The following is a 17,642-nucleotide window of genomic DNA, read 5'->3' as shown; positions in this document are numbered from 1 at the left end:
TAAAAAAATGAAAATGCGAGAATTTATTAGATATTTTTTTAATTTTTTTAACAATTGGTAGATAATAAAGAAAGAAATTTGGAAGTAGAAGCAGTGTCCATAAACTTAATTTTAAAAAACAAAAACAAAAACAAAAAACAAAATGGTTATCAAACGAGATTTTAGTCTTTAAACTTTCAATTTTTAGAAATTTTGGAGGGTTTCTTTAGATATCAAATTCAAATTTAAATTTAATAGACTAACTAAAATTTTAAGATATTAAATTGCCAATATTTTAATAGACACAAGTACTTGTTAAATATAAAAGTAAATTAAATCAAACACTTATTAAAAACTTTTACAAGTTTTAGGAGTCGTCTCCAATTTGAAATGAGTTGAGTGAGTTCTAAAGAAAATGGGAGTGATTTTTTTTTTTTTTTAACCATTCCTTTGGCTACATTAGCACTCTTTTACAATTAATTGGTTAAAATAAACCATCTCTTACTCCAATGTTTTCAATAACTCCCCCCACCAATAACCAATTAGAACAACAATCACCGTTGGCCACTACTACCATCTCACTCCGACAACAATCATCACCCACTACATGCTTTAGGGACCAACTTCGACGATCAACTCCAACAACCACCTTTGACAACCAAATTCAACGAAGACCACCTCGACGATCAATACAATGATCACCTTGACGCCAACCCTAGCAACGACCACGTTTGGTGATAAACTCTGATGACTACCTCTAGTGGTCAACTCTAATGATCACCTCGACCAACCACATCTGGCGATCGACTTTGTTGATAATCTCTAACGACTAACTCTAACGACCAATTCAGCCAACTACATACTAAAAGAATCGATCAATGAAAGTTTTTCTGAATACAAATATGAAATTATTAGTTCATTTAGAGTTCAATACTCTTTGTTTATAGTAATTGGACATTAGTAAAATCACTCTTAGTGTATAGCAAACCAAACAAATTCTTGTAGTCTTGTATAAATCATTTTTTAGAAAATGTAACAAAACAACTTGTGCACTTCTATGTTAAAAGAGTTTTTAGAAGTGTTCATAAATGAAAATGACTTTTTGGGGAAAATATATTTTTTTTTTCCAACAATCACTTTATTTCTATTTGCAAAATATGATATTTAACAAAACACTATTTGTTTTAATAAAAATAAAACAACCAGCCTAAACTCATAAACTCTATGTTAAACAAGTCAACCCTAATCTCATACTTAAACTTTATGTCAAACAAATCAATCCTAAACTCATACTTAAACTCTATGTTAAATAAATTCATACTTCAAACGGGGACTTCTTGAGCCTAGATTAAAATGTTACACACTTCAAACACATACTTGTTAAACTTAAACATGTACATGCTATACTAACCTCGAATTATTATAATTATCTATGTAGCCAAAAAATACCTTTAAAGATTAATTAAACACAAATGAAAAAACTCAAGTTGAATGCATGGTAGAAAATTTTCATCGAAATTTTGACGGTAGAGGAAAATTTTTGTTTACCCCCATTTTGAGGAAATTTTGAAACTTTTTTGAGAAAGTTTGCATTTTCTTTTTCATCAATTTCTACGAAATTTGGATAAATCTCGAGATTTCGAAAAATTTCGAAATTTCAAGAAAATTTTGATTTTTTAAAAATTAACTATGTTAGCTTAGTTCAAGTCTTTTTAGTTCTATAATTCTTAATATATAATTGTATAGTTTCACACGTCAATGCCATTTGTGGTAAATGATGAATTTTTTCAATATGCTGCTTTTTCTAATTTAGAACTTTTCTCTAGCTTTATTTTCAATCCAACATGTTCATTTATGATGAAATTAAATTTGAAAAATCCATAAAAAAAATTATATTTATTTTTAACATCGTTCAAACTTTTCCATCAAACTTTTCCATTATTTCACCTTAAAATTTAAACTTGAATTAATGCAAGTTTTTTCCTCTTCAATTATCCAAAATTTTTATTTTCACATTTCACCTCAAAATATTGTTAAAGTATATATATTTTGTAATTATTTTCATTTTAAAAATTTTTTGCTCTAGCATCGATAGTTATACAAACATTTACAATACAAATTCCAATATTATCTTACTTTATAGAAATGATGATTAAAAATCGTCAATTATAATCTAATTAAATCATAATCAAAGTTTCGTTAACTAATTATCCATTTTTATAAAATTTTCATAAATATCGACATTTTCATAAAATTTGAACTTCTATATTTCCATCCATAAGGAGGTGTTTGATAAATGGGTATGAGTTGTTGGATTGTGTTGTATTTATTACCCATGTTTGTTAAGCCCATAAAACCTATGGGTTATTAAAACCTTTTTTTATACACTCAAAACTAACTCTAAAAATCAATATATTTTCATTTCTTTCTCTCTTCCCTTATCTTTGTCATTTGGATCCATATTTCATTTTTTTTTGTTTATCGTCAAACCTTTGGATTCTATTTTAATTTCTTTGACTGTCATGTCGAAAAGAATGATAACTTTTGCATACGTCATGACATGTAATTTTTGTATTTGTACTATGACACGGATATTATAAGTATTGAAAAAAACATATATTTTGTAATTTTTTTTTGAAACGGCCACATGTTCGGTCGGTTCATATTATTTTTGTGATCTTATGAAAAATGTTACTGTACTACATCACATTCTCACCATCATAATCAAATGAAAGGTAATTATCGTATGTAAATATAGTATCTATATTATATAAAAATAAACTGTATGATATGTGAAATAATAAAGTTAAGTTAGCAATATTCAATATATATACATATAATATACCAATTAGTAATTGGGATAATTATCTTCAATATATATACCTACAATATACAATATACCAATTAATTGAGCAGCAATATGAAATATATTTTGTTGCTATGTTTTACTGATTGAAGAGAATTATAATTATTACAGTTTTTGAAAAGAATATATGAAAAAATAATCTATTATGTTCTACAAATTGAGATTGTCTAGTTTATGTCATAAATGATTTGAGAAAATATGTGTATATTTGAAAATTAATCAACAATAGCAAAACATAAAACTAAAAAATAAAAAAAATGAAATAAAAAAATAGAACTAATCTCATTCACAAAAAATTACATCAGATCAACTCAACTTTGCACAATAAACACAGACAATAATTATCAACTCAAATCAACTCTGCAAACAAAACAATTTAACTTCTCAAATGATTTAACTCTTCAGATAATAATTACTAACTCAACTCAACTCTATATATTTAAAGATTCGAACCTTTGAGGGACTAGATTTGTAATTTAAGCATATTTGTTTTATTAAATAAGGAATCAATCCCGACTTCCGTGCTTTTCCGGGAAGCTCGCTTTTACTCCTCATCCTTCCCGCCGGAACCTCGCTCTCCTCGCCGGAGAACAGCTTCAACCTCCGGAGAAGCTCTCGTCTCTTCCGGATAACGCTCATCTTTCTCATTTTCCCTGCTCTTTTTCCTTGGATTGGTCGGAGAATGGCTTTCGATCTTCAAGTAATTAGTCCAATGACTCGGTTATGTGTCGTTTGCTCTGTTCTTTGAGAATGTGGTCACCCTCCTGCTCGTAGAAGGCTTGATCCTGACTGTTCGTGATAATAACTACGACCTCGGTTTATTTTTCTGGATATTGGATTTTGTGCCTGGTTCTGTTCTTTCTTTTCTTCCCCGGTTGTGTTATTCGGCCAAGTGATCACGGACGGATGTGTGTACTGAGCGATTTCGGCATGAAGTGGTACTTTTCCGATTCCTTTTTTTTTTTCTGTGAAGGAACTTTCTTGTAGCTTCAGGATATTGTTATCCGCATCTTTTCAAGCTGATCATTCTCTATCATTACGTTCGCTGAGATCTCGTACATTGTTTGGTTTTACCACAATATCAGAGTAGTGACAAAATTTTTTTGTTTGCGTTCTTCCCTCTATAATTTCTGCCTCTTCTATGCAGCTTTATGACTCGCAAAAAGTCTGACAGTTTTGGAATCTAAGGAAGAAATGTTTGAGTGGATGAACTTTTTCCTTGCTGGAAGTTTTAGGAACTATTTGTCTTTATCTATCGATTCATTTAACCTTCAATTTTGTTTCTAGTTGTTTTTGTCCTCTAAAAGTAGGAAGCTGGACTTCTGTTTGAACTTTGAAGAACTTAATTGTATTTTATAACAGATTAGTTTGTTATTATATCGAGATCATACTTTTGAATGTTAGCAATTCCTTATTGAACTGTCGTTTCAGTAATTATAATTTTATCTCGTGCTGTTCAAGTTCTAGTGCGGTAGCTGTTGAACATTACTGAAGCATGTTGGTTTGTCTCGCTTTGTCTGTGTTCCGTGATAAGAATCGTCATTGACGTGCCGTGCGAGTTTAGCTGATATAGTTTTAAATGAAGCTCGTGATATTCGATTAAGTTGTTTCTTCTTCCCAATATGATTATGTTCTTCTGTAAATAGGTGAAGAGTAAAGAAGATTAAGGCAGTAAATATTCGTAAGTGCGATTCTACGAGCTCATGGTTCCCCAATAGCTTCTGTAGTTCGAATATCTTGTATAACTTCAAAACTGAAATTTAGTCCATGAGTACTTGTAGAGTCATATTTGCTATTTCATCCTGATTATAATATTGACAGGTGGGAAGGACGAATTTAGATGTCCTGGGAGTCCCAAAATGGCATAGCGTTAGAGTTTCTTAAACGAAAAAGGATTCAACGAATGAAATCCGAAACTGTTGCTGGGACAGGTACTGTAACAAATATGTTGACCAGAAGCGGTGGAGATGCTTTACGAGCTTCGGTATCATATGGCATGAAATTTCATGATGATGTAGATTCATTTTCCTGGTCAAATGGTCCTTCTAATGGGAATAATGACTTTTCTAAGCGAGAAGTGGATAAGTTTCACTGCAGTGATCTAGAATGGATTAATAAGATTCCCGAATGTCCCGTATACCATCCCTCAAAAGAGGAATTTGAGGATCCTCTGGTTTATCTGCAGAAGCTTGCTCCGGAAGCCTCAAGATATGGTCAGATACCCTATTTTTTTTGCTATTCTAATCGTCATTCCATGCATTATTATTTTAGTAGTTAAAGGATTATGAGAGTTTGAAATGATAACGAATGCAGATAGTGCAGACCCAATTCGATGACTATTTAGTTTTTGATTTTTGAAATTTTATGTGTATTTTCTCATAATTTTCTTACTGTGGTTTTCGACTTTTTTAAGTAAATGTTTGAATTTTGGGACAAATTTAAAAAATAGAAACAAGTTTAAAAAATTACTTTTTTTAGTTTTCAAAACTTGGCTTGGATTTTAAAAATACAGATAATAAAACTAAACAATTAGTCAGTGAAACTAGTTTTTGTAAGCTTAATTTTAAAAAATCCTAAAGCAAATGATTATCAAATAAGCCTTAGTTTAGTTGTTGTGGTTGTTTATTACTGTTGTTCGACAAAGGAACTATTTTCAGGTGCAGGGATCTCATGTAAGTCTAGTAAAAACTGGATATTGGTAATATTTGATTGTGAATGCAGGCACTTGAGGTGAATGATATATCATCGCTATATTTCCTTTTCTCAACTTTTTAGTTGCTACGTACAAGAAGCTTATGTTTTTGGTCGACTCTCAATATCTCAATTTATGTTAAACTCGCTTACTCCTTTGAAATTTGGATATGTGGTACTGATGGTGGAGTAGAGTTTGGTTTTGACGATCTTGTGAGGTTTAAAAACATTGTCTATTTAGTTATATGAATCTTTTTTAGTCTTTATCATTCATCATTAATATTTATTCCGATGGGTTGAACTATTCATTATTATTAATTTATTATTATTTATTTTTGAACAAATGCTTCTACCCAAAGATTACATACTTAGCTCAAAGTTGTGATGTTAGACTGAATCACTTCATAGGTTTGTATATCATAATTATAATTCTCATTTACCCAATACGTTTGATCACTGCTCTCTAATAGTTACTTGACTTCTAATCCAATTACAGGTTTTACGAGTGATCGTTCATTTATATTACACTCAAGTACAAATTTTCACATCGTGCATCATGCATAAACGTAATGTATCGTAAGCCAGATGACCGAAATAGAACCTGTTAAATTTTATTGAGTTCGTTAATGCACAATATAGCGTTGGCCATCATAAATAAACATTTTGCTTCAATTGTTGATACTTGTGATTGTGTGGGATGAGTCAACTTGTCTTGAGTTTTCTTGTTGAATTAAGTTATATACTGGGCTTTCCTTTGTGGAGCTCTTTTCTTAGACCTTCTGTATCTTCTGTAAGTTTTCCAATACTTTCATCAACTCAACTAAAGTTTTTCAGGGTTTTTAAACTTTGCATGGATGTTTTCCCTTGTTCACGAAATCAGGGCTTCGTCCTGTCAAAACGTGTCCTTAAAATTTTTGTTATTAATTTTAGATAACTGATTTCCAATAAAGGTTGACATTTGCTTCCTATAGTTCATTGAGAATCCTGTAATAGTTTGATCCCCGACGTTTAAGACCAGCTTGTCTTGTCAAGTAAAAGTTGGCCATTTAACAATCTCTCCAACATATTGTCATGGTTGTCTATTAATCTTAATATTTAAAAGGCTCTTGAAACTTAAATTGAAAGTGTCACTGAACCATGGGGAAAAAGACCCTTTGCTGTTTATTTTAACTTTTGTCTGCTGATTTATAATATTATATAAAACAGTTCAAAATCATCTGGACCGGTGGAGTTTAACGCACTTTATATTCAATGCATTTTCCATATTTTCTCCGGTTTTCTTTTCAATGTAAAAAGGATGAGCAGCTTCTGTTTTCGGTAGGCAAATTATAGTAACTGCAGGCAGATTACATGATTACTTTGGTCGTTTTGACTTGATGATTCATGATACAGACATAACCTCTACAATTTGGTAAAGATATGTTACCTTTATCTATTTTATTGCATTTCGCCCACAGTTCTTGAACCATGCTAGCGAGTTTGATAATATCCATCCCGTGCTTTCTAAGGCTCGAAACTTCTGTCATTTTATTTTATTTGAGTACTATCCTGATAAATGAGAGCTTATAGAATTACTAATCTTCTTTTAACAAGTAGGTGATCGTATAATTTCATTTTCACTTTTCCAAACAAGGTGATTTCTTTTTTTGTTTTTTGTTTTCATTAACTATTGCTTCTGTTTTACATTGGAACTCTCAGGCATGTGCAAGATAGTCTCTCCTTGTAGTGCTTCTGTCCCTGCTGGGATTGTTTTAATGAAGGAACTAGTAGGATTTAAATTCACAACCAGAGTTCAACCACTTCGTCTTGCTGAGTGGCACACTGATGATAGAATGACCTTCTACAAGAGTGGCAGGTGTGTTCTTTACATAGTAAATTATTCTTGCCTTATTATCCCTTGTATGTCTTAAATTTTGATACGACTTTTCAGAAATTATACCTTTCGCGATTTCGAGAAAATGGCAAACAAGGTTTTTGAGCGTAGATATTGTAGTTCTGGGTGCCTTCCTGCCAAATACTTAGAGAAGGAATTTTGGCATGAAATTATTGGTGGGAAAACAGATACTGTAGAATATGCTTGTGACGTCGATGGTACAGCATTTTCATCTTCTCCAAATGATGAGCTTGGGAAAAGTAAATGGAATTTGAAGGTTTATCCATTTTTCTTCTTTTTGTTCTATTTTGTTCCTAAAACATTTTACCTAAATTGAAAGCTAATTGTCAGAATGTGACTAACACGATATGCAGATGATGGAAGTTGAAAGGTGACTGCATCTCATGTAGATTGTCTTTTATGGTTAATTAGTTGGCTGATACATTGAAGCACTTTGTGAGAGTTCTAATAGGGATAGTGGTGATTAGCTACCGTGTTTAGATGGGGAAAATTGTGGGACTAGGAGAGAGACATGACCCTCTCGAAAATTTATTGTTAAATGTAGTTCAATTTTGAGTTTTGTATTACTCGGATCCTAACACAGCAACACAACTGACTATATATACGAGTTCTCTTGGGGATTAGATTCAGTATTACTGTGCTATTTCAGCAGTTCTGATACATTGTTCATATTGACGAAGTTACTCATGTGGTTTTTCTGTTTTTAGTTAAGATAAACGGGTTCAAATGGTCAAACTAAGTACATTCAAAATCATGAGTTCAAACTAAAGGCACCACCAATTTAAGATCAATTGCACGATATTTGTCATACTTTTGAATAAAAATATGAAACTCAGCTGTGAGATAAATTCTTATATATGCTATTCTTCTTTCAGAAACTTTCATGGTTACCCAAGTCTATCTTGCGTCTTTTAGAGATGGCGATTCCGGTAATGATTACTGATTCTTCTATATAATACTGTGAAAGTTGTTGCAATGCTTTAGTTTCTTACGTGACTTGCTTTGGATATTTCAGGGAGTTACTGAGCCCATGCTATACATTGGGATGCTGTTTAGTATATTTGCCTGGCATGTGGAGGATCATTTCCTGTATAGGTATGTTACTAAATAGTTAAGATTTTCAGCAATCAGTATTACCCCGGGATGATAAATTATTTTCATTATTTCTTTATGGTTTACTTCCATTTTCATATATCGCAGTATTAATTATCATCACTGTGGAGCATCAAAAACTTGGTATTGTATTCCTGGTGATGCAGCTTTAAGATTTGAGAACGTTGTGAGAGAAAATGTGTACAGAGATGATATTCTGTCAGCAAACAGTGAGGATGGAGCTTTTGATATTCTTTCAGGAAAAACAACATTGTTTCCTCCAAATATTCTGCTGGAGCACGGTGTCCCAGTATACAAGGCTGTTCAAAAACCAGGGGAGTTCATAATTACGTTTCCAAGAGCATACCATGCTGGTTTTAGTCACGGTGAGACTCTGCTCACTATCATGTATTTTTCTTTTACCTTATTCAACTATCTGCATCGTTTCTGGAAAGTTTCATAAAATGACCCAAAACTTAAAAACTTTTCTACCAATAACTTCTTCCTAAAAACTTTTCTATCACTGACCTTTTGTCTATACGAAATTCCAAAATTACCCCCAGTTTTTAAAACTCTTCAAACCACACCACATTTCTTCTTGGAAAATTTCACAAAATGACCCAAAGTCCAAAAACTTTTCTACCAATGACCTCTTCCTAGAAACTTTTCTATCACTGACCTTTTACCCATACAAAATTCCAAATTATCCCTAGTTTTAAAAAAACTTTCAAACTGTTTGGTGAACGCGCGTCTCTACGAATACTTTATAAAGATAGGGTTTCCCTCCATTTCGTTCATTTCCTGATTGTTGAGAGAATACTAACCGATCGGATAGAGAATACTAAGTGAGCGTTTAGAGAATATTAAGCGAGCGTTTAGATATTACTAAGCGATCGGATAGAGATTACTAAGCGATCGGATAGAGAATACTAAGCGATCGTTTAGCTAACTGTTACGCGATCATTTAGACATCTGTTATGCGATCGTTTAGTTAATTGTTACGTGATCGTTTAGATATCTGTTACGTGATTGTTTAGTTTTTGTTACGCGATCGTTCGGCTAACTGTTACGCGATCGTTTAGATATCTGTTATGCGATCGTTTAGTTTTTGTTATACGATCGTTTGGCTAACTATTACGCGATCGTTTAGATATCTGCTATGCAGTCATTTAGATTTTGTTATGCGATCGTTTAGTTTTTGTTATGTGATCGTTTAGATATCTATTATGCGATTGTTTAGTTATGCGATCGTTTATTTTTGTTATACGATCGTTTGGCTAACTGTTACGCGATCGTTTAGATATCTGTTATGCGATCGTTTAGTTTTTATTATGCGATCGTTTAGATTTCTGTTATGCGATCGTTAGTGAGTATGATGCACCAATGACTGAATATCGATCTCAATATATTTGATATACACATCAAATGTTGCTACAATCTATTGGTCCCGGCTCCCTCAATTGACATAGTCGACAATGAAGATCTGAGCTTCTTTTTAGAAGGCAGTGATGCATCCCGGATGCCGTTATTTGTATCAGTTACACCTTGCGAAACTCATGGAGTACACACAGACAATATGTACCAGCATTGCAATCCAACCGATCAACCCATTTCAACCAGTCAGAATTGTGAGTTTATAACCATTCCGACACGCAATATTCATACCATGTCTTCACTTGATGATCATATTGAACCATATAATTTGGGGAGATGACCGAAGTGAAGCTTGGTTTGGTCAGAACAGTTAACCCAGATGTACTTCACAATTCGATATTGAACATGGATATGGACAATCTTCAGGACTACAAACTTTTCCAACACTTAACATCCATGTTCCAACCCCACCTACTCCCGTCCCACCAGTTATGATGCCTTCGATTCTCATGCATTCCACCGTTCCAATCGAACCATTTGTTGATATACCCAGATCATCAAAGGGCCCATCGTATGACGACCTCACGATTGTTCTGAATGACGAGGATATAAAGGTCGGTCAATTTTTCGTTTCGAAATATGATTTGACATTTAAATTATTGATGCTTGTAATAAGAAATAACTTTGACTACCGTATAAAAAAGTCAACAAAGAGCTTGCTAACTATCTGGTGTTTGGTGGAGGAATGCAAGTGGAGGGTCCGTGCAAAAAAAATGAAAGAAAGTAATTCCTTCAAAGTGACGAAATATCCTAGTGAACATACGTGTTCTCTTGAAATGAGAATTGGTAATCATCGACAAGCAAAAAGTTGGGTTATTGGACACTTAATCAAAGTCCAAATACGAACAAGTTGGTCGAACCTACCGTCCAAGAGATATAATTGAGGATATCCGACGAGATTATAGAGTGAACATAAGTTACGGGTGGGCTTATCGTGCTGGAGAGTACGTGTTCGCACGAGGGTCGCCAGAAGGATCATATGCTTTTGTTAGGGCATATGGCGAGACACTTAAGTTTGCAAATCCAGGTACGATATTTGAGGTTGAAGTAGAGGACGGACAATACTTCAAGTACGTCTTCATGGCATTTGGTCTGTGTATCAGGGGTTTTCTAAACTGCATCCGCCTAGTAATCGTTGTTGATGGGAACCATTTGCACGAGAAATACAAAGCTGTGTTGTTAATAGCAATGTGTATCGATGGCAATAACAACATATATCCTATCGCCTTCAACAATGTGTATTGATGGCAAGAATGATGCATCATAGACTTGGTTCATGACTCATTTGGAGGCTTCGATAGGAAACGTTCCCAATTTAATGATTATATCAGATCGTTATATCTCAATTGCAAAGGCTATTGTAAGTATATTCCCTGATGTATTTTATGCCCTATGTATATACCATATTTGGTACAATTTGGTTGACAAATTCAAGAATAAGGACATAATTCCACACTTCTGCCTAGCGGCGAAAGCTTATAGAATGTCCGAGTTTCAGATGTATTGGGCTAAACTTCATTTAATATCCTGGTGTGACGGCCTATCTTGAGGAAGTTGGATTATAACGGTGGGCAAGGGTTTATCAAGTCCATTGTAGGTATGACAAGATGACGACAAATATAGTAGAATGCCTCAATGGAGTGTTAAAAGATGCATGAGAACTATCAATCACAAAGCTATTAGAGCATATCCGCGAGTGGCTACAAGGTTGGTTTTATATCTGACGTACACATGCAATGACATGCACAAACATTGTAACTGATTACGTAATGAGTATTTTTAAGTAATCGGAATTGATGCCTAGAACATATCGTGTTTCCTTGGTGGATATGCATATAATTAATATGGATGATGGATATTTGGGGGGTTGGTTGATCTTCGTTCACGGACATGTATGTGTATGGAGTTTAATTGCCTCGAGATCTCGTGCTCCCATGCAATATCTGCAGCGACCCTGAGAAACATTAATGTTCAAACATTATGTGCAAAATGGTTTATAGTTGAATGTGTGCTTGCTGCTTATGTTGAACCAATCTTCCCAGTCGGACACAAACAAGAATGGGTTTGAAGACCAGATCTTGGAGATTTTGAACCAATTCTACCATCGCAAAAGGTAGCAAGTGTAGGTCGACGTCCAACCGTCAGGATACCTTCAATTGGAGAGGAGCCACGACAAGTACATAGGTATACACGATGTGGTCAAGGAGGATATAACAAGAAAACGTGCAGACAAACATTGATAACACCTGGAACTGGCCCATCTAGACTAAACAATATGTAATTTTTTTGGGCGATCGCTTAGTTTTTTCTGTACGATCGCTTAGTTATTTGTACGCGATTGCTTAGTTATTTTTTTGGGGCGATCGCTTAGTTATTTCTAGACGATCGTTTACATATTCTTATATGATCTTGCACATAATCTTAAATGATTTTTTACTTAGATTTGGGCGATTGCTTAGTTATTTATTTGTTTAGTTAAATGATCGTATAACAAAAACTAAACGATCGCATAACATCTTCTAAACGATCGAATAACAAAATCTAAATGATCGTATAACAAAAACTAAACGATTACGTAACAAAAACTAAACGACCGCATAACAAAAAATTAAACGATTGTATAACAAATATCTAAACGATCGCGTAACAGTTAGCCAAACGATCGCATAACAAAATCTAAACAATCGCATAACAAAACCTAAATGATCGTATAACAAAAACTAAACGATTGCATAACAGATATCTAAACGATCGCGTAGCAATTAGCCAAATGATCGCGTAACAGTTAGCCAAATGATCGCGTAGCAGTTAGCCAAACGATCATGTGACAAAAATTAAACGATCACGTAACAGATATCTAAACGATCTCGTAACAGTTAGCTAAACGATCACATAACAGATGTCTAAACGATCGCGTAATAGTTAGCTAAACGATCGCTTAGTATTCTCTATATGATCGCTTAGTAATCTCTATCCAATCGCTTAGTAATATCTAAACGTTCGCTTAATATTCTCTAAATGCTCGCTTAGTATTCTCTATCCGATCGGTTAGTATTCTCTCAACGATCAGGAAATGAACGAAATGGAGGGAGACCCTATTGTTGTAAAGTATTCATAGAGACGCGTGTTCACCAAACAGTCTGAAGGCTTTCTTAAAACTAAGGGTAATTTTGGAATTTCGTATGAGCAAAAGGTCAATGATAGAAAAGTTTTTAGGAAGAGGTCATTGGTAGAAAAGTTTTTGGGTTTTGGGTCATTTTGTGATTGTTTCTTAGTTTGTGACATAATCTTTGTTTCTCTTCGTATCTATAGGATTCAATTGTGGTGAAGCTGTGAACTTTGCCGTTAGCAATTGGTTTCCTCTGGGTGCTCTGGCTAGCCAGCGTTATGCCCTTCTCAATAGAGTTCCCCTTCTTCCTTACGAAGAACTTTTGTGTAAAGAAGCAATGCTTCTCTACACAAGTTCAGAACTTGATTCAGATCATGCATCCTTGGATTCAGTCTCTCACCATTCCCTCAAGATATCTTTTGTGAGTTTGATTCGCTTCCACCATCGTGCTCGGTGGTTACTCGTTAAATCCAGAGTATGTAGGGGTATTTCCACAAGGTCCCATTGCACTATCCTCTGCAGTTTATGCAAACGTGACTGCTACATTGCATATGTCAATTGCAGCTGTTATGGGCATCCTACGTGCCTTCGCCATGGTATTCTTCTTCGTCCTTGTGTTTCTATTGAGAAATATGTTTGACATCCTATCAAAAGATATATGTTTGACTTTTTGTTTAAAAATGATCGATCCCATTTATTTTCTAAGTCTTCTGAATGATGTATATTTATATTGGGTCGTGGACTATTTTGGAGTAAAGAAGGAATGCGGCCCAAAACTGACGGAACAGATTAACAAGCAAAGTAAATCTTTTCTTTCATTTAGTGTCTGCAACATCCTGCAAAGTGACTTTTTGAAAGGATTATACACATACACACACCCACACAGATATATGTTTATTGATTATCTATTGCGGCTGCTGACTACAGCCTGCCACAATATTAGAAAAAGAAAGAAAAACAACACAAAACAGAAAACAAACAAATTGGGTCGATTAAATGATATTAATATTCATTGTTCTGTTTTAATTCTTATGCTTACCTTGATTGCCCAACCAGATTTTGATTCTATTAACTTTTCATGTGGGAGAAATCATACACTGGTGTTGCGGGAGGACATTTCAGAAATGGAAACTGCAGCCAGGAAGTTTGAAAAGGAAGGAAGAATTTTAGAGGAAATTCTTGAGCGAACCAAAAGTAATCAGGACTTATATTCTTATCCACTGTCAAATTTGTTTCAGAAAGCTGAAGAAGAGGGTTACAGTGCTTACTGTTCGATGACATTTCGGTTGAACCCTGAGCTGGATGAAATTGATGGTAGTTATTCACAAGAGAACGAAAGTTTTTCAACTAAGCGAGCTTTGACAAGTGGTGCCGCTTATATATTTAGAACTGAAATGTCTGGGGCTTCATGTAGTCAAAAGCCAAACAATGTAAGATATAGTTTTCTTGGAATCTGCTTTTCTTTTCGTTCACAATATTAATGAGATTGTCTCCAGAGCGTTGTGAATTGGCAGAAGGCTGACATTCTGATTCAACTGAAATCTCACTTGTGTTATGCATGCGAATCTTTTCCTTCCTGCAGCTAGGGAACTGCTCAGGATCAGATATTCAACCTCCTGGGGATCAAAATGATGATGATTCGGACACCGAGATTTTTTGGGTTAAGCGTCGATCATTGAGGGTGAAAAAGAACATTGCAAATGATAGGATAAAGCAGTCTTCTCAACAGGTACTATGGAAGTATGGATAGAGTTATGTTCAATTAAGCTCAAATTTAATACCTAAGGTTTTTTCTCAATCTTTCCTTGAAATCTTGAACTGCCATTGAAGTTATGACTATATACACGTGTACAGAATGCTGTACAATTAAATCTAAATATTTTTATTAATTGAGAGGTTTGCTATGTAGAATATTTTTGGTTCAAATTCTAGTTTGGTTTTGATTCTTTATACTTTTAGTTTTGGTTTATTTTGGTTTTTATACTTTCAAAATGTTTGTACTTCTTCTCAAACTAGCAACCTGGTCAATGTCCATGCTATTCTATCGAAAGATACTTCATTGCTAGAGATTATTTTGGATATTAGCTGTATTAGAATTCGAGTTTTTTCAAACCAGCATCTTGTATTTTGGTGTAAAAACATCAATTTTACTCTTTAAACTTTTCCAAATTGTTGTACTTCATCAAGGAGCTAGAATGAATTTTGACTTGCACTGGACTATCTTCAACTGGACACAATATACACAATTCCTAAACAGTAATGGACTTAACACTACCTATAATCAGTTAAGAGCTTCATTCCTTGATCTTGTCTAGAAAGTTTTCCAATATAGATTCATCTCAGAACTGAAATCCTCTAGTGTTGTTTCGCTCTTTTTCATGTTTCTGCTAATGAAGCATTATTCATTTAACTTTTGATCTCAACTTTTGATCAAATTTATATACATAATTTTTACTTTATTAAGAACAATTTACCAAAAACCTTTGTTTGAGCCTGCTGAATATTTGAACTTCCCCATTATTCTGGCTGATATCATATGTTTCTTTCTTTCTGTTAGGGTTTCAAAAGGCTGAAAAAACTCCATCAACATACAGGGTGTGGTCAATTAATGTCATCAGTTTGTTGTAAAGCTGACAAGTCAAGTTCCAAAGTGTTTCCTACTAGTAAAGATGATATCTTTGTAGAAAGATCTAACAGAACAACCATTCCCATCTCTATAAAGTTAAAGAGATTCAGCATTGAGGAAGCAGATAACAGACAACAACTTGAGCGCCACAGGAAAGAAGTGTTCTGGCATGAACAGGGAAAGGCCTCACCACACCACCCTCTTCCTGCTGCTGTGTGTGGGCCAAAGCGCCTTAAAATCAGAGGTCCATCATCATACCTGGGGTCTCACCACAGGTTGCATTGAAGCTTTTTAATTACAAAGTAGTGTCCAGCTATCAGTAATTGATCTGCTCCGGAGCATACTTTTTTGCATTATCTTGCTAGTATACTTCTTTCTGATGGGGTTCTAACGATATGGAGAAAAAAAAAAAAAAGGATAAGAAAGAAATATAGTTCACTCTTGGAGAGTTGAATGTGTATAATACTCTATGCAGACCTTGCATATAGTTAGATTATTCTTAAGGTTCTTGCGCCAAGGCGTTTTTCGGCCTTTGGCTGGAGAACCTTCCTGCAGGGGTGATGATATTTTAGGAGATTGTGGATAATTAATATATGTGTAGTTAGTAGTAATCTTGTAAATATTGTGGCCAAATTTTATGCTGATAAACAGGTTCATCATACCTCCCTTCACATTGAATAAAATCGGCTCTATGATTGTCAAACTAACATAATAAAATGCAGGGAAATGCTTGTTTTTGCTCTCTCATGTATTAGGTGAGTTCTGTTCTTCTGTTTCCATCAAATCCTTGGCTATGGATATGGCTAGTCAAGTAAGTTGATCTTGCTGAGTTACACTGTGTTTTGTTTTGGCCTTTGAACTTTTGACAATGGTTCAAATCCATCTTTTTGAATCTTTGAAATCTATAGTTTTGGTTCAAATTTTCACCATTATCAATTCTCCATTCGATAATTATTTGGTTTTTGAAAATTAAACTTTAAAATATATATTCATCTATTGTTTTTTTGTTTTGTTATCAACTTTTTAGGGAACCATACTAAGTTTTAAAATCTAAAAAAAGAAGTTTTTAGAAATTTGTTTTTATTTTTGAAATATAGTTAAGAATTCAAATGGTTAGTTAGAAAAAATGAAAACCATGAAAAAAAAAAAAATGAAAACAAACACAATTTTTAAAAACTAAATTATTTTAAAATGGAAAGTAGATTTACTTGTGGAGTATTTTTTTTGTCTTTCATAAATCAATTTATTATTCAAGACTTTCTATATGTACAAACTAATTTTGTCATTTTTTAACTTTTCTTTTCATGAACCTTTTAATAGAAACTTGAGAATGAAGGGCTATGTAACTAACTACAAATAGTTATTTCTAATAAAGTCTAGAGAAAACCATTTAAAAGTGATTGCAATACAAAACTCGATGAAAAACGAAGTTTTAACCAATTTTCTATATCTCATCCTTTTGAAGTTCAACAATTATAAAGTTGGGAGATTGATGTATCGACTTTTGCTGGTAATTGATGTCTTATTCCTTGAGTCATGATGTTTTGGTTTTGTATTTCCATCTTACTATTGCGTCAAATTATATGTTAAACTATATAACTAATGATTCTTGGTTATTCCTTCTTTTCCTGCCAATTCAGGCAATAAGTTGGGCCTTAGCTATTTAATATGGCTACAAAGAGATAAGTCCGTACCAATTATAAGCCCACCCCTATTCATAAATCAACCCTTTTTAAAGCAATTTCACCGTGGGGAAACTATTTTTTATAAAGAACCTAATTTATAGACCCATATTAATGATCAACAATATGATTCATAGTTACTAATAATTTCAGTTTTAATAACAGGGTTTTTTTTTTTTTTTTACTTCCAGTAATTTTTAATCCACTCTCAAAACGTTACAAAAAAACTAAGCCAAATTATTAGAAAATCATTTTGAGCGTGATGAAAA

At 33.6% G+C, this 17,642-nt stretch overlaps 1 protein-coding gene across 6 annotated transcripts; it reads left to right on the top strand.

Moving 5' to 3' along the window:
- Positions 1–3,312: 3,312 nt before the first annotated feature.
- Positions 3,313–16,408, top strand: LOC120078422 (lysine-specific demethylase JMJ13-like). Of its 6 annotated transcripts, XM_039032694.2 has the most exons (12): positions 3,313–3,783; positions 4,492–4,526; positions 4,667–5,058; positions 7,235–7,391; positions 7,467–7,686; positions 8,306–8,359; positions 8,446–8,525; positions 8,631–8,908; positions 13,269–13,661; positions 14,122–14,495; positions 14,648–14,794; positions 15,623–16,408. In XM_039032694.2, the coding sequence occupies exons 3-12, from the start codon at positions 4,686–4,688 to the stop codon at positions 15,974–15,976; spliced, it is 2,430 nt and encodes an 809-aa protein (XP_038888622.1). In that variant the 5' UTR covers positions 3,313–3,783; positions 4,492–4,526; positions 4,667–4,685; the 3' UTR covers positions 15,977–16,408. The 6 variants fall into 6 exon arrangements, with proteins under 6 accessions (XP_038888622.1, XP_038888620.1, XP_038888625.1 ...); XM_039032692.2 differs by lacking the exon at positions 4,492–4,526; XM_039032693.2 differs by lacking the exon at positions 3,313–3,783 and having other exon boundaries at positions 4,165–4,526.
- The last annotated feature ends 1,234 nt before the right edge of the window (positions 16,409–17,642 follow it).

Source organism: Benincasa hispida, chromosome 5 (assembly GCF_027475165.1).
Source record: "Benincasa hispida cultivar pf3 chromosome 5, pf3_genome.v1.1, whole genome shotgun sequence".
NCBI lineage: Eukaryota > Viridiplantae > Streptophyta > Magnoliopsida > Cucurbitales > Cucurbitaceae > Benincasa > Benincasa hispida.
Note: the sequence above shows the minus strand (reverse complement) of the source record. Positions and strands in the feature narration are given on the sequence as shown.